Source organism: Mesocricetus auratus, unplaced genomic scaffold, assembly GCF_017639785.1.
Source record: "Mesocricetus auratus isolate SY011 unplaced genomic scaffold, BCM_Maur_2.0 Super-Scaffold_100022, whole genome shotgun sequence".
In the NCBI taxonomy this organism is placed as follows: domain Eukaryota; kingdom Metazoa; phylum Chordata; class Mammalia; order Rodentia; family Cricetidae; genus Mesocricetus; species Mesocricetus auratus.
Window position 1 is genome coordinate 15,162,259 of NW_024429203.1, and position 25,035 is coordinate 15,187,293.

A 25,035-nucleotide genomic window follows, 5' to 3' on the forward strand; every position below is an offset into this window, starting at 1 on the left:
AGCGCGGGGCGGGCGGGGGGAGAGCGAGGTGCGGAGCGCAGCCGTGCGGAGCACCCGCGAGCTTTCCGTTTGGCCCGCCGGCCACCCGCACAGCCGAGAGAAACTGGGCACGGAGGCGGGACCCACACGGCGCTGCAGGCTCTCGTGCTGGTGGTGTCTACCGGGACAGCTCCGCCTGGGCATCAAAGGTGTGAGATTGCACAGGACACTGGAGGGACAGATGGGCTTGACTGGAGATTCGCAAAGAAAGCAAGAGTTCAAATGCAGACATCGGTCTCAGTCCTGGTATTTCTGATGTGCCCACATACACACGCATTTTAATTTTTATTCTAAGGCGTGGCCCCTTGTTAAAGCAACCCCGACCACCACTACCTACATGATATATTGCACAGCTCGGGGGTAGATTCCATATGCTAAGTTTGGATCAAAGAACCAGGATTTTCTGTTTTCCGGCTGGAATTTTAAGAGTCAACATTTCTAGAATCGGCAAAAATAGGAAAAGCACCAAGTGTCGCCATGATCTCTCCGTGGTGCTGAAGCAGCACTTCCTTTGCTCTGTACTGTCACAATCTTTTCATTCAGGTTATATAGCATTTCCCTTTAGCCTTTTACATTAACATTCTAATAGTAAATGTTTTTCACTCACAATGTTAAATTTCTGTTAATTAAACGATGTGCAAGAATGGGACACGATCTTCAACCTCTTTAGTTTTCACATAGGAAAGCCAGCATTTAAAACCTTTTTATTTTAGACCAGAATTACAATTTCGCCATTTGTTCTTGCATTGACTGTGTCTTGGGGTGAAGTCAGGGCTGCATCAGAAACCTGCTCTTACGGTGGGTTTTGGCTTAAAAGCCCACACCCGGGTTTCGGAACTACATTTCCCAGAACCCTAGGCGCGCCTCCCGTGAGACCGCGCATGCTTACTGGAGACATGAAGCCACAGCTTCCTGCTAGTCGCGTGGCCGATCGCTGATGACCGGAAGGTAAGTGTTGCCTCTCTCAGGTGGGATGTTTTGAGTTCTGAAGAGGAATGAGCAAACGGGGGAGGCTAAATGGCTACCTCCTGCCCCGGTACTTAAGGGCTTCAAGAAGGCGCTGGCGTATGAAGTAGGGCGTGTGCTGTTGTGCCTGGGACTTCTTGGAGCTAAGAAAGTCCCACCAGCGGGGCTTAGGTTTTGCAACTGGCTTAAAGGGCCTCTGCTGCAGCACAATTGCTCAAATACTAACGGTAGTAGCCCAGTATAGATTGTATGAGAGTAAGGCGTGGCGGAAACTAGTTTATTTTGGGTTTTGCTTTTACGCGATACTTTTCAGAGTTAACGATATAGCGCATCTTGAACCCTTTATCACGAGGAAATGTCTATCCACCCCACTCCCCCTTTAAACTTCAAAAAGATTCGTGCTTCCGAGGCTTTCTATTTTAGGATGGATGCTTAATGCACCCAGGAATTCCCTTTGTGGGTATTTAGTCAACGCCTGTCTACCTTCTGAATTTCACTGATAAACCTAGGGTGCTGGGTCAAGGGTCTTGGTTGGGGTCTGTAGGTATTTCGGGCTGATGGGGGTGGAACAGGAGTGGGTCAGGTATCCTGGCACTCAGGAGTCACAGAATACTGAGTGTTACACAGCTCAGGTGGAAAGGTATCCTGGAGCTCAGGAGCCAAGGACCACCACAGGTTGCAGTAAGCTTGGTAGCTTACAGCCCAGCCTCAGGGAAAGGCTTCTCCGGTGTATCCGCTCCGCTCCGGCAGGACAGGGTCTTCCAGCTGGGGATGTTCGCCTAGTGTAGCAGTTTCTCGGGCGAAGCTGCTACAGTTCAGCTCTGCTTTGGAGAGCAGAGAGCAGGGAGCGGAGAGCGGAGTGTAACAAAGGTTTCCCCGGGCAAGTGGGGCAAGTGTTACAGCCCTGCTCGCTCGCTCTGCTCTGCCCAGGGTCGCCTCTGTTCCGTCACCTACGAAAAAGATCTTCACCCAAAGCTCACCCAAGGGGTTTATTGGGAGGGAAGGATCCAGGAGAGTGGCTGCCCTCTGCCAGAGTGGCAGAGGACAGCGGGTATTGGGAACAGACACAGGGTTTATATAGGGCTTTCAGGGTGGGGATTGGTCAGATTTTAGTGCTGAGCTCGGATTGGTTAGTTTACTGCACAGGATTAGGGTCAGATTTGGCTCTGGTTTCAGAGCCAAAGTGTGTTTCTTTCTCTGGTCCTTTTTAGCCTTTTGGCTCCAATTTTAGGGCCAGGGTGCATTTCTTTCACTGACTCTGATTCCAGGGACCAAGTGTGTTTCTTTGGCACTGGTTTTAGGGTCAGGGTACATTTCTTTGGTTCTGGTTGCAGGGCCAAAGTGTGTTTCTTTGGCTCTGCTCAGGGTGTGTTTCTTTGACTGGACCCTTTTCCCTACAGGAAACAAATCTGCCTCATGATCTCACGCTTAGGAGCTAAACTAGGATACTTAACTTGAAAACCCTTTTAATTTCTGGAGTTTGAACTTTGAGGTCTAGGGAAGGGAAAACTTTTTAAGATCAACTGTTTTGAAAACGCTGTTAAACTTTTAGTCCTGCACATAGAGCTGAGTTTAAGCTTTTCCTTGTGCTCTGCATGTATGACAGATCTTGTTTGAGTTACAGCATACTTAGTTTGTATTCCCAGGCATTTGTGGCATTGCCCTGCCTCAGATACACCATTGGAGTTTGCAGTTTTTACTTTCTTGGAGTCACTGATTATCTTTCTTCTTAATAACATGCCTAGCTGTGGACGGCATTGGGTAAATGTATCGATAGCCTCATAAATTGTTCAGTGTTTCAGCAACTAGCTGTCTGTAGTGTTTCCTTCTCCAACAAGCACTGTGCTGTCAGCTTTCAGGCCTAAGTTTAGTACTTGAAAGACAATTCTACCTTAGATATTCCTTACTGGATTGTCAAGATTGTCAAGAATGTAAGTTCTAGCAAGAAAACAGAACTAGTATTTTGATCTGTACCCAGACAATCTAGTTTATTTTTGTATCTCCATGTCAGGTTATATATCATAGGGAGAATCATGGCCTAGAGCTGAGGTCCTCTTATATCGGGAAGTACTTAAAACAAAGTTCAAAATTATCATGTTCCAAATTCTTTAATAGTTGGGCTTAATGCCCACTAATTTGGAAAAAAAACACAGTATGCAAGTCTTTTCAAAATGGCACGTATTATTGACAAAATCCACATTTCAGGTAGTTTTTTCCCCCCCAATTGCTGCATTTGAGAACAGCAATTTAGAAACTTAAATGGTGTATGATACCTAATGTGACATAAATTTAGGAAGGACCAGTGAAGTCCTTACCTTATGTTCTGCAGGCTTTTCAAGTCAGTTGTATTTAAATGGAGAAAGATAAAGAACTAGGCTATCCTAAATCCCGTGTTTAAAAAAAAAAGCACTTAAGAAGGAGAAAGGGGGAAAGGAATCTTCTTGGGCATGACACCATTTGCAAGGTCACAACGGACACCCCACCGAAGGGCAGATCTTTTCTTCTCGGTTGGTACTAGGTAATTGTTTGGAACATACACATGTTGAGGCTTGGACTGGGGTTCTGTTCTGGAAAGCATCTGTCCTCGGACATTCCAGCGTAGCTCCTTTCTGTGATCTTCCCCAGGAAATCGCATTGAATCCCAATCCCTTTTGTACTCAAAATATCTGGCTACTCGGTCTGTCTTGCCCCGGTTTCGGCTTAACTGATCTAGCCTGGGGAGAATAAAGGACTTGGGTCTGCTGGCAACAATCAAGTCTTGTTCATAAACAGGAGGGCCCATTTCTTCTCTTTGTAGATAGCAAATGAGCTGATCTTCTTGTGAAATTTCTTGATAGTCACGTGGTAGGTTAAATTTTTGTGAAGCATCACTTGGAGATTCTGTGCCTTCATGAAACTGCAGGTTCATCAGCCTGTGTCTTAAGTCCCAGAGATCCAAATCACTTTCTGTACCAGATTCGGATTCACTGATAACAGACTCATCCGTCACTAGGACTTCCCCATCTGGCTTTCTGCGCAGAACCTTTCTCTTCATCACTGGCTTTTTGCATTTTTGGGAAACCTCTGAAAGTGTTGATGAAGTCAGACGACTTCTTATATGTGGGTAGTGCAGCTGCACAGGAAGAGCAGGTCTCTTTCCTGGTGTCACTGAGGCCTTACTGTAGGGATCATACTGGCTAGCCTGAGCTTCTCTCCTAATATCGCCTTCACCTTGCCCTGCACAGATATGTGTGAAAGCTGTAGCAGCAGCCAGCATTCGTTCTTCTGAGTTCAGATTGGCCCATTTTTGTCCACTGGCTCCTATCATTTGCTCCATTGCTTCCTCTACATAATAAGGCTGTCTGTAAGAGATAAACACTGGTCAGTTTCCACCTCATTAATTGCTCATTCATGTCTTAGTCAAATGGAAAACGCAAAGCATTAATAAATTCAGTAGTTGTGGTAGAGGTATAACTATTACTTGCCTTCATTTCTAACTCTTTTTCTTCTACTTTCTATTGCCTTGTCACACTTAATGGCTTCCATAATATGGGCTGAGTTCTGGCATACGGAAAGCTTGAGATTACATGTAATGGAGCATGGTGATCAGTGGACATTGAATCAGACTGAGACCTTGATAATGGCCTGAACATCAAAAAAGCAATGTAATGGGGTGTACACACATGTGTATGCATGTATTCTAAAACAAATCTGTCCTAATAAAAATAGTATTCACATCAACCACTGAAACACCTACTGCTACTTTGTTTCCCTACTCTTTGTTTTGAAATTGAAAAATACATGCTTATAATTTTAAAGGATTTCACCTTCCTGATGAAATTTCTCTGTAAAAGGCAGTTTCTTAGCAGTTTTCTAGATTTTTTGTATTCACACTAAATTTTTCCACACTATAAAGGAGCATGGCACAAAACCTCTCTGAATTTGAAGAACTGTGGTGATTCGACTCTGTCAGCACATGAAAACTTATTTTACCATTTAATGTGGTGTCAAAGTTATCCAGTCCCTATTGACATAATCTAGACTTATAATCACTTGTTAAAAATTAATGTACAGTGACTATCTTATAAAATTTTACATACTTTCATAAGCATGTAGCATAGGTTCAATTTCCAGCATGGGATTACCTCTAAGTGAGTTTTACACCCCTCCATAATGGCATACCATCAAACTTTCCCATGCTTGTAAGACTGTTCCGGAATTAACTGTTCTCAAATACTTGAATATACTTTACTTAGCAATGCCTTTTCCCTAGTGACTGAGTGATTGCCTAGCATACAGGAGGCTCTTAAATCCAATTCTTAGTGTTGTGTCCCTTCTCTGATTAATTTAATAAGAAAGGGCATTTTCCCATATTTCTTCTAGTAATTTTAATTTTACTTGTAGGATTTAAATGTTTAATCTTCTATCATAAATAAACTCCAAATATTAAAAGGGAACCATTTTGTCCTTAGAACAGATGTAGAAATGCTAACCAAGTAACTACAGTCACAGGTTAGAACCACCTCAATGTTGAGACTGTAGTATTGTTGCTCTTTGGCAACCTTTTGGAATATATCAGAAATAATCAACTTCTAGATCCAAATTATGTTAGACTAACTCTTGTATAACTGTTACAGAAATCTTTTATAAACATGAAATTTGGTTGTAAAAAAGCCAATAATTATTATTTACCTTTTTTCTGCCATTACACTGCTTAAAGTAAGAATTTTTTTCTCAGGTTCTACTTCCAATGTGAAATATAATCATTGATTGCAGTCCTTTAGTTATTAGCTTCTATTGTGCCACCTTTAAAGCAAAACAGACCATTAGATAACAATATATAGGCCACTTCCTTGAAGTAGTATAAAACAATACAAACAGAAACAGTCGTGAGTCACCCATATAAATACTTCTTACCATTAAAAATACTGGACAAAGCCGGGCGTTGGTGGCGCACGCCTTTAATCCCAGCACTCGGGAGGCAGAGGCAGGCGGATCTCTGTGAGTTCGAGGCCAGCCTGGTCTACAGAGTGAGTTCCAGGACAGCCTCCAAAACAATACAGAGAAACCCTGTCTCGAAAAACCAAAAAAAAAAAAAAACAAAACAAAAAAACAAAAACTGGACAAATGTACTGAGAAATCAAGAGGAAATATTATAGGGAGAAAAGCAGTCTACATGAATCCTTATCTTGGTTAATAAGGAATAAATGAAATCGAGGCATTTCCTTAAATTTTAAAAAATAAAAAATAGGTGAATTTCCCCTCCTTTCTTTGTGAAGTAGCCAGATAGAATGTAAAACAACAGTGTCTGAGTGATGAATACATACTTAAACTGGTACCTTTGGGCAATCAAAACTTTCACTTTTGGGCTGGAGAGATGGCTCAGAGGTCAAGAGCACTGAGTACCCAGGAACCACATGGTGGTTCACGACCATCTGTAATGAGATCTGGTGTCATCTTCTGGCCGGCAGGTACACATGCTGACGGAACACTGTATACATAATAAAAAGCCTACACTTTTAACATCAAATTAAATTTCAGTGTTCTTTTGTTTTCTTGAGGTATTCTGTACCCCTGGCTGGCCTGGAATTTGTGGTCCTCTGTGCCTCCCAAGTACTGGGACTATAAGACTGTATTACCATGCCTAGCTTAGCATGTGACATGCCATATCCAAAGGAACTAGCACTGAAACTGATGTTATCACTTTACTCTTTTCCCACAGGGTGGACCTGTATGATTTCTTCCTACGGTTGTCATGGCTGAAAACACAGACAGAAACCAGATTGAGAAACTTCTAAACAGAGTAAAGGAATTGGAGCAGGAGGTGAAAAGACTTAAGAAAGAACAGGCCAACAGTATCAAAGAGTCAAGCATCAGAGAAAATTCTTTAGGCTCAGGAAAAGCTAAGCGTGCATTTGATTTTAGTGCTCATGGCAGAAGACATGTAGCTCTAAAAATAGCCTATTTAGGCTGGGGATACCAGGGTTTTGCCAGTCAGGAAAACACAAGCAATACCATTGAAGAGAAACTGTTTGAGGCTTTAACTAAGACCCGGCTAGTAGAAAGTAGACAGACATCCAACTATCACCGGTGTGGTCGAACAGACAAAGGAGTTAGTGCTTTTGGTCAGGTAAGGGCCAATACCTTGTTTTTTCAAAGCAAGTAATAACAGGAAATCTGAGTGTACATACTGAGTACTGAGATTGTTTCTGAAACAGTTTCTCTCTATAATTCCACAGGTGATTTCTCTGGACCTACGTTCTCAGTTTCCAAGAGGCAGGGATTCAGATGATTCTGACTTAAAAGATGAAGCCGATGATGTTGCTAAAGAGATCCGTTATACCCACATTCTCAACCGGGTGCTCCCTGCAGATATCCGAGTATTGGCCTGGGCCCCTGTAGAGCCTAGCTTCAGTGCTAGGTTTAACTGTCTTGAGCGGACTTATCGCTATTTTTTCCCTCGTGCTGATTTAGATATTGTAACCATGAATTATGCAGCTCAGAAGTATGTCGGCACTCATGATTTCAGAAACTTGTGTAAAATGGATGTGGCCAATGGAGTGATTAATTTTCAGAGGACTATTCTGTCTGCACAAGTACAACTAGTGGCTTGGAACCTGGGTGAGGAGAAAAGGCAAGACCCTTTCCAGTTATGTCAATTTGAAGTGATAGGTCAGGCATTCCTGTATCATCAAGTTCGGTGTATGATGGCTATCCTCTTTCTGATTGGCCAAGGGATGGAGAAGCCGGAGATTATTGATGAATTGCTAAACATAGAAAAAAATCCCCAGAAACCTCAATATAGGTAAGTTAAACTAAACTAGTACATCCTTCCTTTCATGACTATTGAATTAACTCTGCCTTCATTAAACATTATATTTTTAGAAGATTTATTTTATGTGTATGGGTGTTTTGCCTGTATGTATGCCTGCACACCACTTGTGTGCTTGGTAACTGAACAAAAGGGTGTCAGATACTTTGGGATTGGAGTTGCGGAAGGTTGTGGCCTATACTGTGTATGTCCTGGAAATTGAACAGTGAGTGCTCTTAATCACTGAGCCGTCTTCCCAGCTCCCTTCACAAACTTCTCATTTGTAGAATGTCATGACCATGTAAGAGGGGATGCTATCTACTAGTTTTCTCATTGTTCTTTCCCGTTAAGGAAATAGGTATTTGGACTGGGCTTCTAATTCCCAGCTTCTGAAATTGTAGGGAAGGTAAAAACGAGGTTTTTCTTTTGTGAACAAGCTGTGGCTAAATGACACTAGTAGTTCATTCCTAGGTTGTGAGAATGTCATGAACAAATCTGGATAAGTAACTTATTCTAAATTTTATGGTATGATGGGGAGCCAAAATTCTTGCTTTCTTATTAACCCACATCTTGATGATTTGTTACTCCTGATAATAACTTAATACTGATCAAATGGATCACTTTTTTCCTTTTAAAAAGGAGTTATAAAGTCACTCCAGATTAAGATAGCGTTGTATATTCTTAGATGATACTAACCACTGACATTAGATCTTCTCTGCCCCTTAATCTCAACTAAAGCTCAGTGTTAAAAAAAAAAAGAACTATTGGCTAACTACTGTGTATTCTCACTTGTTTCTCTTTAGCATGGCTGTTGAATTTCCTCTAGTCTTGTATGACTGTAAATTTGAAAATACCAAATGGATTTATGATCACGAGGTTCAGGAGTTCAATGTTACCCACCTACAACAACTATGGGCTAATCATGCTGTTAAAACCCACATGCTGTATAGTATGCTGCAAGGACTAGACTCTGTCATGATAACATGTGGAACAGGAACAAATATGGAAGAAGCAACAGAATGGAGAAACATTAAGCCCTCGGTCATAAAGCAAAGTAGTGCCTTTGTAGAAGGAGTGAAAATGCGCACATATAAGCCCCTCATGGATCGCCCTAAATGCCAAGGACTGGAATCCCGGATCCAGCATTTTGTACGTAGAGGACGCATTGAGCACCCACATTTACTCCATAAGGAAGAAACAAAGGTCAAAAGGGACTGTGCTGACACAGAAGAAGAAAATACTGTGTTAGAGAACCCAACGAAGAGGGTCTGTATAATAGATGCAGAAATTAACAGTATTGTATAATCCCAGCAAGCTAGGATCTCTGCCAGGATCCAAGCAACAACCAGCTAAAATTTTAATGACTGGCTCTTAAAAACACCTAACAAATCTTAAACAATACAGGGTCTACATATTCTCTAATCCCTAGCCCAAAGAATTATGAAATGAAAGAAGCAGGGAGCACTTGTGAGCTATATGCCCTGGAAATCTGTGCCTTGTGTTCAAATTCATTAAACCCTGATCCCACAAATCCCATTCGTTGTTCCTTTTCTTTTTGGCTAAGTCCACAGCACCTCACATTGTTCTTCTCTAGGCAAATGTGACAACCACTGATCTGAAAGACTTGCCAGAGTGTCTTACTTTCTTATTGAATTCCATCAATTAAAGACTGGACAGATGGGCTTAGTGCCACGTGTGAAGCCACTTGGAATCTACCTAACTCGGTGTAGCACAGTATGTCTTTAATGAGGCAGCTAAGTGCACAGGATGCATTTTTTTTTTTTTTACTAAGGGTAAGAGCAAATATTTTAGGTTCTGAAAACACTCTGTTGCAGTCTTATGACCTTTTAGAGATGTAAAACATTTTTGCTGAGTTCTGGAAGGTTCAGCTTTGCTGAACTGAGGTGTGGGGGTGTATTGAGCCAGCCAGGTGTACTGGTGCACAACTATAATCCCAGCCTTTGGGTGAAGGCAGAATAGGAGTTCAAGATCATCTCTTCAGCATACAGTGAGTTCAAGGCCAGCTGGGGTATAAGAAACTCCTTCTCAACAACCAAACAAGAAAAAGCTTTGAGTCTATTGTAGAAAATACAAGTCCTTTAAAGGGAAATTAGCACATACTAAATATGACTACAAAGTGACAAAAGCTTGATTTACATAAGCCAGTATATCAATTCATATCTTTAGGGGCCACTAAGATGTCTTAAAAGCAAGAAAATTATGTAGCAAAAGCACAACAAATATTTATTCAAACATGAAATTGTTAACTCCTTGTCCTTTGTAACAATACCATAGCAAATGAACTTAGATTCCCACTTTAGCAACTGCCACTGCAATAGTGTTATTCACATTTACTAGACATGTTTACAAAACCCAAATGTTTGGCAACCAACCAGTAACTAGTTTTTCTTATGTTCAAGACTTAGGGATTGTATCTGGAAACTACTAAATATAAGGAACACATGGATAGTTGGAAACAATACTTATAGTAATTTGGTGTTACCTAAGTGCTATAGTCCCTAGGGATCGAGCATATAATCACAGACTTGAGGGAATTCCAGGTTTAGATGACAAGGTGGCTTAAAGGTGTGGTGACTTGTGCAGAAGTGGTGTAACATTAGTAACAGCTTTCACAACCTAGCAGAGGAGCCAGTATAAATCTAACATTCTAAAAAGCATTGCTTTGTCCTTTAATTTTTAAGCCTTAACATCTGTATGTGTATCACATGGCATCCACAGAGGTTAGGAGAAGGCATCTTAAGATTCTGTGGAGCTGCAATTGGGCCTTCGTGAACTATCTATTGGGTGCTGGGATCCCAACTCTGGTCTTCTGATAGAACAATTTCTTACCTTATTTTGGTGTGCCTTGACTGGCAGTATTTAACAAAAAGGAAAAACCTAGAGAAGAAAAACAGACGTTAAGAAATAGCCCTTTTTTAAGTCTGCAAAGCCCTAACTAAAAGGTGTTATACTCAGGAGTCTATTGAAGTAAGAGTTCAAGGCTTTAGATGTGAATAAAATCCTTTCAAGAGATTGCCTGGGTCTGAATCTAAAAGAGAATGGGTTCAGTAACCTTATATTTAGTAGTCATCACAGGAGAAGCAACTGAGAAGCCCCCAAATGGATTTTTTTTGCAAAATCACTGAAGTAATACTTATACATACTCCAAGGTAAGGACTGATGCTAGAAAGATGTAAAGAGCTTAAGGTTCCTTTTTCCATTTAAAAAGAATTACTTCAATAGGTTTTGAAGTTTAATTGAAATGTCTGTGTGCTTGTTGGTCTTCTGGAGTTGGTCTGGGATGACTTTGGACACCAAAGCCAAGAGAATTTTTAATAGCATGTTTACAAGATCGATAAAGTGTTGTCTCTTTGTGTTCAAATTATGTCCCCTACATTTTACCCTCAAATGTGTTGATACTTACAGAACGAAATGCAACTTTTCATAAGGTCTACAGGTTATGGTCAGTTCCTTTGGTTTCAATTAAAACACACAATCTCAATAGCTAGACAGAAACTTACACAGAAGCTAACCCCCCCCACCTTATATTTTGTGAATAAACCTGGTTAATATTGACCAAAATGCATATCTTTTCTTAAAAAACAAAAAACAAAGCAACAAAAACTTAAGTGTAATAGTCCAGGGTTACCATAGTTAGAGCGGAAAGGATTTGGAGGGTGGGATTTTTTTTCTTTTTCTTTTCTTTTTTTATTTTTTCGAGACAGGGTTTCTCTGTATTTTTGGGGAGCTGTCCTGGAACTCGCTCTGTAGACCAGGCTGGCTTCGAACTCACAGAGATGCACCTGCCTCTGCCTCCCTAGTGCTGGGATTAAAGGCCTCGCCACCAATGCCCTGCATGGGTGGGATTTTTTTTTAACTCTTGCAATTCCTGGATGCATATATAACTGAAATTATAGTGCAATTTAACGTCCAAGTCAAATGACAAAACTGCTCTCTAGAAAAACTGATTAGAAAACTCTAGAAAAACTCTCTAGAAAAACTGATTATTCAAACCTGGGTATTGAAAACCTAACAAACCTGAAAGGTCACTGTGATATTTTTGTCTGCATTATTACTGTACAGTTTTTATAAGGTTTATCTCTGCCCGGGAAAGGGTCACACAGGGCCGTTCTTTCAGTTTACCCGATATCCTAAACCCTAAGCACGCTATGGAGGGCTGCGTGTAGTAGGATAAGCCCACGAAAGGTGTAATCCAAACATGAGTCGACTTCCCCGCTCATCGAACAATAACAACACCGGTCGCACCATCTGGCGGTGGGCGTGCCGGGCGCCGGGCTCCTTCTCCAGGGACCCGTCCCCAGCCTCCACGCTGGTCCCGAGGGCTCAGTCAGCTCGCTCGGTCTCCGGGCACGAGTGGCGCACACAGGGTGCACATTGTGACCTGGAGGAGCTTGGGTGGCCTCTGCCCCGGCAGCCGGTTAAGGACGACTCAGGAGCGCACGCCGGCATTTACCTTGGACCGAAGAGCCCTGCCAGGGAGGAGAACGCGAATCCACGCGCGGCGGTCCAGGGAAGGAGCACGGGCCTCCGCCGCAGCCTGTCCCAGGAAGTGTTCCCCGCCGCCCGGCTCCGCGCACGTCACCAGCCGCCGCCGCCGCCGCCGCCGCCGGTTTAGCCGTCTGGTCGCCGCCCTCTGCGGACCACCGCTCCCCACTCACGCAGGCGTACCACTCGCCCTCGCTCAGGGCAGTCGTTAACGGTCGGCCGTTCAAGTTTAAATCCCGGAGAGAGCCCACGCCCCTGGCCCCGCCCACCCGCTTTCTCATTGGCTTAGAAGCCAGACGTCCTCCACGCCTACACAAAGATTGGTGCTCAGTTTTCTTTCGGCCCTCCCCTCGGACCCGGAAGCGGAGTATGGGGCGCGGGGCTGAAGTGGGAACCCGCCGCGCAGTGGCGCGGCAGCCTTGGCCGTCGTTCCCCGGGCGTTAGTGTGGCGGAGGGACAAGGGGGCTGGTCCTGCTAGGTGTCCCAGCCGCTCTCGGCCGCAGTCGGCGGCGTCGGAGGGGAGCGGAGGGGAGGGTTCTGGGGCGCCGCTGGCCGGGATCGTGGGTCGGCCTCCTCTGCAACCCGCTGTCGGACGTCCTGACCAATGCCAGCCACAGCCCACCCGCCGCACAATGTGCTCTCTCCCAGAAGGCACTATTATTACCCTCTTTTTTTTTCTGAGCGTACTCTTGACAAAATAATATTTAAAAAAAAGTATTACCTGACTCGCGCGCGCGCGTGTGTGTATGTACACGTGCCTTGAGGGAAAAAAAAAGGACCCTAGTGCGTTGGGAATTGGGACGCATCGAATCTAAAGAATTTTGTCCAAATCCTGACGGTTGTATTTTCTAACACAAGCAGAGAACACATTATTTCTTAAAATCTAGAGTGCACTAACTGTGTCTTTTACCTAGCTCACTTTTTCTCTGGGCCCTTGCTCTACCTCTGAGGCAATTGAGGACTTATTTAAGACAACTGAATGAAATCGGGACAATGGCAGAAGTAAACGGGATTTTTAATGACTGCTCCTTGATTGAAACGTAACATTTCTTTAGTGTACACATTCTTTCCTCAGGAACAAATATTCTATCTTCACAGATTTTTCTTTGTCATAGTACCTCCAGTTAATGTGTCTCAAGCAGAAAGGTAGATGATTTATTTTCTTACCCACTTTTTGACATTCAGCTTTATCCCTATGCCTCAAGCTAGGAGCTTGCAGTGTAACCCAGGCTGGTCTCCATCTCAAGATCCTCTTCTGTCTGTTTCCACTAGTACTACAATTGTAGGCCTGTGCATACCTGCTGGCAAACTATAACCGTAACCACAGTACTTACAACCATGCTTCTTGATAGCTCAGATGTTCTAGTATCCTTGCTTAATATTTCACTTGCTTCTTCATCAAGTCAGAATTCAATCAGATTTGCACGTTGTGATTGGTCGGTTTATCTTGTTTCTTTTATTCTAGAAATGTCTCCATTTCCCTCCAAGTTACTGATTTTGATGGATCCATCTAGTGAGTGTCTTCTTTACTTTCTGACACAATTCTCTTTTGTTTGCTTCCCCTAATGAGGTGTAGTTCATTTTAGCTCATCAGCATCTTTACAGAGTCAAATATTTTCAACTGATTATATGGTCAGGCTTAAGCTAACCAACCCTTATGATATCTTACCTTACCACTTTGTTGACATTTTAAAATCCTTTAACTGTAGTTCTCAGATTATATCCTGTCTCTGTCATTTTCAATTTCTTCTTCGTTGTCTTCTCAGTAGGGGATACTAGTAATGACAGCAGCAGATGAAAATAAGCAACTTTCTCTTGCCATGGCTGCTGTTCTGTCAGCTTGTTTGTCCATGCTCTTTTCTTCACTCTCTTGCTCAGTGGCTTCTGAATTTTGCCTCATCTGTAAACTCAGGCTACTTTTGACAGTCTCCAGTGATCTTAACCATCACCAACTTCAATTGTTTTGCTCAGTCCTATAAATATTTGACAATTTATCCAATCAATATTTATTGGGCACTCATGCAATTTACTGTGGAATGTTTTGGTGATTTGATAATTGAATAAACATTCCAGCAAGTGGGAGACTGGGAATGCAGGATCTTGAGTTTGAGGCAAGCCTGGGCTACATAATGAAACTGTCTCAAAACACAAGAGGCTGGGGATGTAGCCTGTACAGGATTCTAGGTTTAATCCTGAGTACCAAAACTAAAAGGCACAATCTCAGCTCTTATGACACTTCTTGTCATTTAGGAGTAATTGACATTGATCAATCAGAAAATAAAATTATGGTCTGTTGGCACTAATGGGTGGCAAATTATTCAGAGAGAACGTTTAATAACAAGGGCACACAGTATTATGGCATGAACCAACATCTAAAAGGTAAGTGAAAGGACATGGAGGGTGGAAATGCAGTGAAAGCTGTGGTCTAGGAAGTGGGAAAGCAAAGATCTAGGCAATGGGAGACTTAGATTTGAGAAAGTGAAGGAGAACTAGGAAAAAGGTAGATGGTAAAGATGAAATAAGCCAATGGGAGGGATTCTGGTTTCATTCAAAGAGCTACAGAAACTGGGTGTCTGAAGCAGAATTGGGGTGTGCTATGAAATCCCCAGACTTACACTTGAAATTGTTTTCTCTTCACTGAGAAGACTGGATTAAAGAGTGCACAATTCTATGTAAAATCTAAATGGAGATAAGTGCGTATTCCAGGTGTGAGTTGTGGTACTTTAGGATGGGATGGCAATGGCCAGGATATTAAGAAGAGGATGGAGCATAGATTTTTTAGCATGTACAGGATTCTAGGTTTAATCCTGAGTACCAAAACTAAAAGACACATTTGAGGTATGAGACAGCAGGTGTGCCTTCTTGTTTCATAAGTTTCTCGTTTGTACAGCTGAAAGCTATTTTCTGGGATCCTAGGAAAAGGTAACCCTGGGGGTGGGGGGTTGAGTTAGGTTTTGAGCACGTTGAATTTGAGATGTGTGTTACTCCGCATTGTTCCCATGTCTTAACAGAGAAATTTAAATGGAGGAAAGATTTACTGTGCTTCCCAGGTTTCATTCATGCTCACTTAGCTTTGCTGGTCCTGGGGAGTGGGGAGGCAGACTGTCATGGGGGGTGCATGTGGGAGAAAAGAGCTGCTCGTCTTATGGCAGCTGGGAAGCAGAGAGACAGAGAGGGACATAAGAAGGGACTGGGGCATACCCTGCTTACCTACTTCTTCTAACCTGGCCCCACCTCCTATTAACACCATCCAGTTGTGAACCATTACTGGGTCAATCAACTGATGAGGTTGGAACCCTCTGATCTAATCACCTTCCAATGAGTAGATTCACCCACAGGGCACCAGTCCTTCAAACCACTGAGCTTGGGGATGCTATGCATCCAGAAGATACCTTGAGATATCCCGGGGAGAAGAGAGTAAGCAGTTAGATTACAAAAGTTTGTTGTGTTCATGGAGACTTGACTCGGTGGTTAGGAGCAGTTGTTGCTCTAGCAGAAGACCCATGTTTGAGTCCTAGTTTCTGTGTGTCAGCTTTCAACCCTCTGCAACTTCAGGCTCAGGAAATCCAACGCCTTCTGACCTCCACAGGTACCAGGCATGCATATGACGCACATACATACATCAGGCAGAACACCCATCTACATAAAGTAATAAAATAATAAAGAAATGTATGAAGTGATATGTGAGAAGTAAGGGAAAAATTTTGTTCTACCTAGCAATCTTCTTTTTGTAAACTTGGAGTGATCAGTAAGGAGAAATGCATAGTACCTACCAAGTAACTCAACATATTACAGATATGATATGTTATTTTTACTCTTTATTTTCATTGGATAATGGCTCCATGTCTTTTCTTATATCTTATATGGATCAGTCTGTCCTCATACCATTGCCAGATGAGGTTTCCTAAAATGGTAATCATGCCACTCTGCTTACATACCTGCAGAATCAATTCTGTCCCTGGACCAATGTTGGTGATATGAACAGAAATGGCTGATATATTTGAGTGCTTAGTCACCAGGGAGTGACACTATTTGGGAAGGATTAGGAGGTGTGGCTTTGCTGGAGTAGGTGTGACCTTACTGAAGGAAGCGTGTCATTGGGTATGGACTTTGAGGTTTCAAAAGCCTATACCAGGTCCAGTACTTCTCTCTTTGCCTACAGATCAGCTACTTCTCCAGCACCATGTCTGCCTTCATGCCACCATGACAATAAGGGAGTAGCCTCTGAAACTGTAAGCAAGCCCCAATCAAGTGCTTTCTTTGAGAAGAGTTTCCTGGGTCACAGCGTGTCTCTGTTAGTTTCTGCCACCGCGACAGCAGCCAGCCTCTGCTAGGAAAGCAGTTACATCATCACCTGTCACCAGGTGCCTTTCCACCATCAGCTATGTGACGTGTGATGACCTAACTGCCTCCCTTTTTTCTTTACAAATGTTACTTCTTTTATATACTTTTCTTTGTATAATGTTATATCTGTTATGCTCCTCATACATTGCTTAATAAACTCACCATCAGTATGACTTGAATTTATTGCCACTACACAACTAGCTTTTATAGTCTGAATTGAATAATTAGGTTCGATGTAATTAGAATCTGGATCGAAACTCCCCTTTTAAAGACTGTTGTTGTTAGGAAGACAAATTTACTTTTCAGTTTTGTCACTTTGTCTGTACAACACAGCCTTTAATATCCACCAAATTTGGCAGCATGTTTTTGCATGTGGCACCTTTTCAAATGCATGCACAAATTCCCTAAATACTAAGCAGAGTGCTTACAATTTTCCTTGAAAGAAAGAAACAGTCAGATGCTCACATTTTGTTGACTAATATTCCTTCATCCATAATTTTTCCTTTGTTTGAGTTCTGTTTTATTTATTTACAGAAGTATTTATTTGGAAAATATAAGTGAACCCATATGATTTTTAAAATGGAAGTTCATTCAGTGATAATGTGCATTATATAATATACTCTGTAGTGAAATTTGCATTTAGTAGTTTAAGCAAAGCATTATTCTATAAGAATCATATTTATGGGGTCATATCCATGGGTCAGTGGCACATACTGGTCAGGTGGTGGTGGCACATGCCTTCAATCGTAGTACTGTGGAGGAAGATCTGTGAGTTCAAGGCAAGCCTGGTCTACAGAGTGAGTTCCAGGCGAGCCAGGATAGCCAAAGAAACCCTGAAAAACAATACAAAACAAAAACAAGATCCTGTGCTACTCTTGAGAGGACCTGGATTTAGTTCCCAGCACCCACAATGGGCAGCTCACAACTACCTGTCTGTAACTCCAGCTCTAGGGGATCCAACACCCTTTTCTGGACTCCTCAGACATCTTTACTCACTGGCACACAAACTCACATGCACACGTCTGCATTGTAGGAATCTGTATCAGCTCTGAACACTCCAAGAGCAAGTTCCCAGCACTAAAAGGAGATTTATTTGCCCCAGAGGGACTAAGGGCATGGAATAAGAGACAAATATAGGAGATAGAGGATGAGGGAAAAGGAGAAGGAATCAAGGGAGTGGGGAAGGGATATTTGCTCTAGAGGGATAAAGAATTGCTCTGGATAGAGAGGCAATTGGCAGTTTATAAAAGTAAAGGAGGAAAACCCATGTTAGGATGGGTTTGATTTTAATTGGTCATGTTAATTGGGTGAGTCAAGGTGGGCTTTTGATTGCTGGGCCTTGGTAGTCACCTCAGGAGGGGGAAGTGGCCAAATAAGGGACTAGACCGTGGTGACTAGCTTTAGGGATGTAATCTAATCTTTTATTTTTATTTATTTATATATTTTCTAGCAAGGCAGAGAGAATCAGGGAGAGGGTAAGGCCTGACAAGAGCCATGCTTACCATGCTCTGGCTGGCTAGAGTCCCTTCATACATAAAGCTAAAATGTAGTACAAATCTTCTTTGGGATTATGTTTAGAAAAAGCATCTAACATTTAGTTAGAAAATCCATGACTCACAAAAATACATGCCTGTGTTGACTGCTTGAGAACATCATCATACATTTCCTGAAGACACAGAACAAAATTTACAGGCTTGACATTCAGCACAAAAATTTGTACTGGACCTATACATTTGATCTCATGATATTTTGACTAATGAGATGCATTTGGAGTAACTGATTATGTTTGTCAATAAACTGATATTTTATCTTATAGCCAAGATCTGCTGGCCTATAATCTGTCTACTAATCAATCATAATCATATAATATAATTACTATTATGTCATTGTTCACCCCCAGTTTGCCTCCCTATCTCAAGACAATAGCAGGTCCAAAATGAAGGGGCCTTCTAACCCGTCATTTGTGTAATTCAACTTATCATGGTTATTCTAAAGAGAAATCCTATTTTGTATATGCTCTTTCCTATAACCAGGGGAACCTGACTGATAAACCAGTGCACAGGCAGGTGCTATTTTTTGGAACGTGCTACACAGAACTGTCCTCTGTTTAGGAAGCATGTGGCCAGCTCAAGTGACAAGCTCTGCTTTGTCCTCTGGCTTTCCAGAGAGAAAGGTATGGGTTGTTCATAAAGAAGAGCTTTTGGAGATAAAACAGTAAGATCCTATAGGAGATGACAAAGGGATTGTGTCTTCTTCTTTTTTTTGAAAGAGTTATTTATTTATTATGTATACAGTATTCTGCCTGCATGTAAGCTTGCACACCAGAAGAGGGCACCAGATCTCATTACAGATGATTGTGAGCCACCATGTGTTTGCTGGGAATTTAACTCAGGGACTGAATTGGTATTAATAATAAAAACTCAGAGACAGATATTAGGATCTGAAGCTGAAGATCAGAGAAGCAAAACAGCCAAGCCACTAGAGAGCTCTTACCTCTACCAAAGCCCAAACAGAATGGGCGATCCTGTCCTCAGACTGCATCTCCAGACTGGATGTATCTCCACCAAACTGCAGACTGCACTGAGTCCTGTCTCCTCCCACCTTATATTCTTCTCCAGTGCTGAGATTAAAGGCATGGGGTCCCAAGTGCTGAGATCACCTTTGTGTGAGCTCTGTTTCTCTTTTAGACTGGATCAATTTCATTTATCCCAGGGTGACCTTGAATTAACAGAGATCCGTCTGCCTCTGTCTTCCAAGTGCTGGGATTAAAGGTGTGCTCCCATTGCCTGGCCTCTATGGCTAACGAGTGTGGCTAGCTTTGCACTCTAATCTTCAGGCAAGCTTTATTTGTTAGATCATAAACAAAACCACCACACAGGACTTCTGGAAGAGCAGCCAGTGCTTTTAAAAGTTAACATTAAAAAAATTTTTTTCAAGACAGGGTTTCTCTGTGTGGTAGTCCTAACTGTCCTGCAACTAGCTCTGTAGGCCAAGCTGGCCTTGAACTCATTATCTGTCTGCCTCTTCCTCCTGAGTGCTGGGATTAAAGGCGAGCACCACCACCACTTGGCGAGAGTCATATTTGTTAATAAATGGAATATAATGGTAGACACAAAAAGGCCACACTACTTGAGCGCTGTCTACTCAGGTCCTGTAGGGGCAGATATATATCTTCCTTAGGTCTTTGGCGCCAAAGAAAGTGGGGGAGGGGGGCAGAGAATACAGTTTTTAATTCTGTGAAAGGGCTTATAGTGAGGATTGTTTGTAGGGAATATGGGGACCTTGACAAACTTGGCAGACCCACAGGAGGGGGACCTTGATTCATAAGAACCACGGTGTCCAGTGTGATGAGCTGGGCGTCGGGGAGAGAGGATAGAGAAATATCCACAAACTTATCTCAAAACTATTTCTTCTTCTTTTCGCACAGCCTAAAGCTCCCTCCCCACTTTGTGCCTATAGAGGAGAATATTCCTGGCGTGGCCTAACTCCCAGGGATGGTGGGCGAGAATCTCTTCCTCCCCTGTCCTAAGTCTGCAGCAGTGCTTGGTTCTCAGAGAATCAGGCAGCCCGTTTTTGGCTATTTTCACACAAACTTTGTCTCCGTGTAGACTGTGTATGTCTGTCTTTACTTTTTATTTTCATCCATATTTTACATTTCTTTTGCAGTGTCTCTTCACTGCAATAAATTACAAACATTTTGTCTCTATTTCCCTATTGAGTTTTGGGCTTTACAGTCAGGTAGGTCCGTGGTTCCCAACCTTCCTAATGCTGCGACCCTTTAATACAGTCCCTCATTTTATAGTGACCCAAACCATAAAATTATTTTCGTTGCTACTTCATAACTGTAATTTTGCTACTGTTAAGAATTGTGATATAAATATCTGATATGCAGGATATCTGATATGTGAACCCAGTGAAATGGCGGTTTGATCACCCCTCTCAAGGGGTCACAACCCACAGGCTGAGAACCCCTGAGCTAATCTAAAAGCACAAAAACAGGGATGGGGTATAGGAAAGTGCTCGTTCTAGAGAGGTTGCCTAACTTGTGACAGGCCCTTGTTATATGCCCCCAGGGCTGATAGAGAGGTGGAGGGAAAGGGAGGAAAACACAGAGAGGGAGGGAGGGAGGGGGGAGGAGGGAGGGAGGGAGGGATGTTGATTAGAATACTTTTTTGCAGATATACCATGAAGTTTATCAGCAGACAGTCTCCAGGCCTGTCAAAGAGATGCGTGCTCTTTCTAATATTTTAAGGACATTTATTATTACATTAAAGCCCCACCCAGTTAATCACTTCTGCAAAGACACTCTCTTCTCCCCAAATGAAGTACCGTTACAAGATACAGCAATACATTTATCTCAATTCATTCTGCCATTTATTTTCTTTCCCCTCCTTCTGAAGTTTCTGTGCGGCAGCATTGTAGCGGCCAGAGTATCCAGGAGATGGCGCTGTGCATCCGCACAGTAAAAGGGTAAATAAAAGCCGGGAGGGAATTTTTAATGACCGATTCAGCAAACTTGGTGGCTCAAGACAGTTTGTGTTAACGGTCTCTTATTATTTCCAAACTTAGCAAAGGTTGCGCTTCTTCACAGTGTGTCACTCTCACTGTCTCTCTTGTGATGGCATTGGGATCACCCAGGTGATCCCACCTAATCTCCCTTCCAAGTCAGCTGATGAGTAATTTTAATTCTACGTGCAATGTTAACTCTCCCTTTGCCACAAAGCAGGATACATCCACAGGTAGTTGTTTTATGCCTTCTTCCCTTCTTGATTACTCTCATGAGAAACGTGTTGGCTGTATTAGTCTTTAAACTTTCCCAACTCCAACCTTATCCACTCAATTGTAATTTGCTACCTAGTTTAAAATTAATTTGTCACTCCCTTTAATTTTTTTGTACTTTTCTCTGTGTGTAAATGTGTGTGCATGCACATGTACGTGTACAAGTGTGCTCACATGTTGGTTCTCCACCTTATATTCCTTGATACGCCCCCCCCACCCTCCAGAGATAGGGTTGCTTTGTATAATCTTGGCTGTCCTGAAACTCTCTGTAGACCAGGCTGGCCTTGAACTCAGAGATCCAACTACCTCTGCTTCCCTAGTGCTGGGATTAAAGGTGTGCACCACCACACACCAGGCTTTCCAGCTTAGATTTTGAAATAGGGTCTCTCACTGAATCTAGTGTTCCCACATACAGCTGGAACAGCTGGCCAGAGAGCTCCCAGTGTCTGCCTGATTCTACATCCAAACTCTAGGGTCATAGACCTACCTCGATGCTCAGCTTTTACACAAGTTCTAGAGAACTGAACTCAGATTCATTACCTACAGAGCCGTTTGCCCAGATCTCTCTATATTCTTTGCATTTCCCCTTTCTTACTTTCTTTACATTTAATTTAACAAGGATCCTTAAGTCACTGCTTTTTCAGCCTTTCTTTTCTACTACATGCACTGTAAGCATCTTCCAGTGTTGGCTCTGATTCATATCACAAGTTGTTTTTTAGCATGTAATTTTGATTAAAAACATTTTGTGTTTCTAGATGGTTTGCCTGTGTGTCTATCTGCATGCCACATGTGTGCCTGGTGCCCATGGTGGACAGAAGAGGCATTGGGTCCTCTGGAACTGAGTTACAGTGGCTGTGAGTCCTCATGTGGGTGCTGGAACTCAACCACAGGTCCTCTGCAAGAACAGCAACTGGTCTTAACCAATGATCCATCTCTGCATTCGCAGAAGATTTAAAAACATCTCTTTTGAGGGGAGTAGAGGAAGCCCTGAGCACATGAAGCCCTGAATGAATGTGTGCTGTTGACATGAGTGGATCATATCAAAGACCTTAGCCCCAGACCTTTGGAAAAACATCAAAACCTCCCTACCCCAGTGTAGTGATTTGAATGAGAATGACCCCCATACACTCATAGATTTGAATACTTGGTCACCAGGGAATGGCACTATTTGAAAGGATTAGGAGGTGTGGCCTTGTTGAAGGAAGTGTGTGTCTCTCTCTCCCTGCTGCCTGCAAATCTGAATGTAGGACTCTCAGCTACTTCTCCAGCACCATGTTTGCCTGCATGCTGCCATGATCCTTGCCATGATTACAATGGACTAAATCACTGAAACTGTTAAATGTTTTCTTTCATAAGAGTTGCTGTGGTCATGGTGTCTCTTTACAGGAGTAGAAACCCTAACTAAGACACTCAGGGTGAGTCTTGGAAGGATGGCAAAGCCTTCCTCTGGTCCATATGTGGATGCTGGTAGTATATGCAGAAAATCTCTACCATAGCTTTCTTCCTCAGGATATTTACAGCCTGAAGACTGCTCCTATGACATTAGCCAAGCCTGATTCCATGTTTATCTGTACTTTTATTTGTTAGTCTGTTGTGTCTAGTAAGGGCATTGTTGGCCCATTATAGGACAATTCACAATTTACAACTCCATTTAAACTCTGTCTTTTTTTGAGAGACAGAGACAGAATTAAATGTATATACATATACATATGAATGTATATATATAAAATGTATATATGCATATATAAATGTATATATAATAGAGACAGAGTTTAAATGTATATATATGTACATATATATAATAGAGAGACAGTTTAAATGTATGTATGTATATATGCAGACACACATATATTTTAAAGAAGTCTCTACGTTAATAGATTCCTATATGACTTTTTAAAGGCCTTTCATGTTAGTTATTTCTCCCTAGAGGAAATGCATCTTTAAGGCCATCAATACTCTGTAATTAAGAAGACAGCAATAATGGACAGGAAGGAAACTTACGATTTGGATAGGAAATGTCCTACAAAGACAAATATATTAAAACCTAGGTTTAAAAAACATTTTATGTATATAGATGGTTTGCCTGTGTGTCTATCTGTGCATCACATTGTCTACCTGGTGTCCATGGTAGACAGAAGAGGGTGTTGGATGTTGGGACCCCTGAACTGGAATTACAGATGGTTGTGAGCCTTCATTTGGATGCTGAGACTCAAACGCAAGTTCTCTGCAAGAGCAACAAGTGCTCTTAGTCACTGAGTGGTATTTAGGAGGTTCTGGAGATGAGGTTAGCAGGAGTAGGTCCTTGGGGATAACTTGAATCTCTATTCTTCCTGCCTCTAGCTCTGCTTTCTGTCTGCAATGAGATTAAATGGATCCCTGCTAGCCCATTACTCATGCTGCCAAGATGCTGTGCCTTATATGGTCCCCATGTTAGTAGAGTCAAGGGACCATGGACCAAAGCTTCTGAAACTGTGAGCTAAAATAAATCTTTTCACTCTAAGTTTCTGTCATGCATATTGAACTGACAGACAGTAGACAAGGAAATGACACAGTGAGTGGGTATTTCTCATTAGACATAGAAGACATTCTCAGAGCTGTTCCTCTGGCAGCATCAGGTAAACAGGCCAGCTTCCTGGCCTGTGCTCCAGTGCCTGCAGATCGCCTGGGAACTGCACAGAGCTCCCAATCCCAGCAGGAGCCAAGGACCCCAGACTCCAGGTCTTCTCTCCCACCAAGGAGACCAGGAAACCAGAGGAGGCTGAGAGTCCAGGGAAGCAGCTGTTCCTCCGGCAGCATGAGGTAAACAGGCCGGCTTCCTGGCCTGTGTTCCAGTACCTGCAGATCGCCTGGGAACTGCACAGAGCTCCCAATCCCGGCGGAAGCCAAGCACCCCAGACTCTAGGTCTTATCTGCCGCCAACGAGACCAGGAAACCAGAGGAGCCAGGGAGACCAGGGGAGTAGCTGTTCCGGATCAGGTACAACAGGACCCAGCATAGGGTCCAGAGGACCAGGTAGGAGGCTAAGCGCCCCAGATTCCTGTTCTTCTTCTCCACCCACGGGACCAGCACTTGGACAAGGAATAGAAGAACCACCAGATTATTGGACTTGCTAGCACCCACCAAAAGGGAATTCTCGTCCCCAGACCAGTAAGGGGCTCTTTCTGCACCCACTAGAAGAAGGGATGGGAAAGAGACAATATAAAAACACACTCAGCAACAGAAAAACAAATATGACACCGCCAGATTCTAGAGACTCCACACCAGCAAGGCCCCAACATTCCAATGTGAATGAAGCAGAAGAGAACAACCTTAAAAGCACGTTCATGAAAATGATAGAGGCCCTAAAAGAGGATATAGGAAAATCCCTCAAAGAAATGGAAGAAAAAACAAACCAAAAAATGCAAGAAATGGAAGAAAAAACAACAAACCAAAAATGCAAGAATTGGAAGAAAAAACAAACCAAAAAAGGCAGGAAATGGAAGAAGAAACGAAGCAAAAAATGCAAGAAATGGAAGAAAAAACAAAGCAAAAAAAAAAGCAAGAATTGGAAGAAGAAACATACCAAAAAAGGCAGGAAATGGAAGAAGAAACAAAGCAAAAAATGCAAGAAA

At 42.6% G+C, this 25,035-nt stretch overlaps 2 protein-coding genes across 4 annotated transcripts; one reads left to right on the forward strand and one right to left on the reverse strand.

Moving 5' to 3' along the window:
* Positions 1 to 101: 101 nt before the first annotated feature.
* On the forward strand, positions 102 to 9,326 carry Pus3 (pseudouridine synthase 3). The gene is made up of 4 exons (XM_005085844.4): positions 102 to 987; positions 6,707 to 7,114; positions 7,224 to 7,789; positions 8,599 to 9,326. The coding sequence occupies exons 2-4, from the start codon at positions 6,740 to 6,742 to the stop codon at positions 9,098 to 9,100; spliced, it is 1,443 nt and encodes a 480-aa protein (XP_005085901.1). The 5' UTR covers positions 102 to 987; positions 6,707 to 6,739; the 3' UTR covers positions 9,101 to 9,326.
* Positions 3,098 to 12,528, reverse strand: Hyls1 (HYLS1 centriolar and ciliogenesis associated). Of its 3 annotated transcripts, none has more exons than XM_040729891.1 (4): positions 12,270 to 12,528; positions 10,646 to 10,693; positions 5,677 to 5,790; positions 3,098 to 4,346 (listed from the first exon to the last, which is right to left on the reverse strand). In XM_040729891.1, the coding sequence occupies exons 3-4, from the start codon at positions 5,688 to 5,690 to the stop codon at positions 3,416 to 3,418; spliced, it is 945 nt and encodes a 314-aa protein (XP_040585825.1). In that variant the 5' UTR covers positions 5,691 to 5,790; positions 10,646 to 10,693; positions 12,270 to 12,528; the 3' UTR covers positions 3,098 to 3,415. The 3 variants fall into 3 exon arrangements, with proteins under 3 accessions (XP_040585825.1, XP_040585826.1, XP_040585827.1); XM_040729892.1 differs by lacking the exon at positions 12,270 to 12,528 and adding an exon at positions 12,062 to 12,077; XM_040729893.1 differs by lacking the exons at positions 10,646 to 10,693; positions 12,270 to 12,528 and adding an exon at positions 6,324 to 6,481.
* Between the last annotated feature and the right edge of the window lie 12,507 nt (positions 12,529 to 25,035).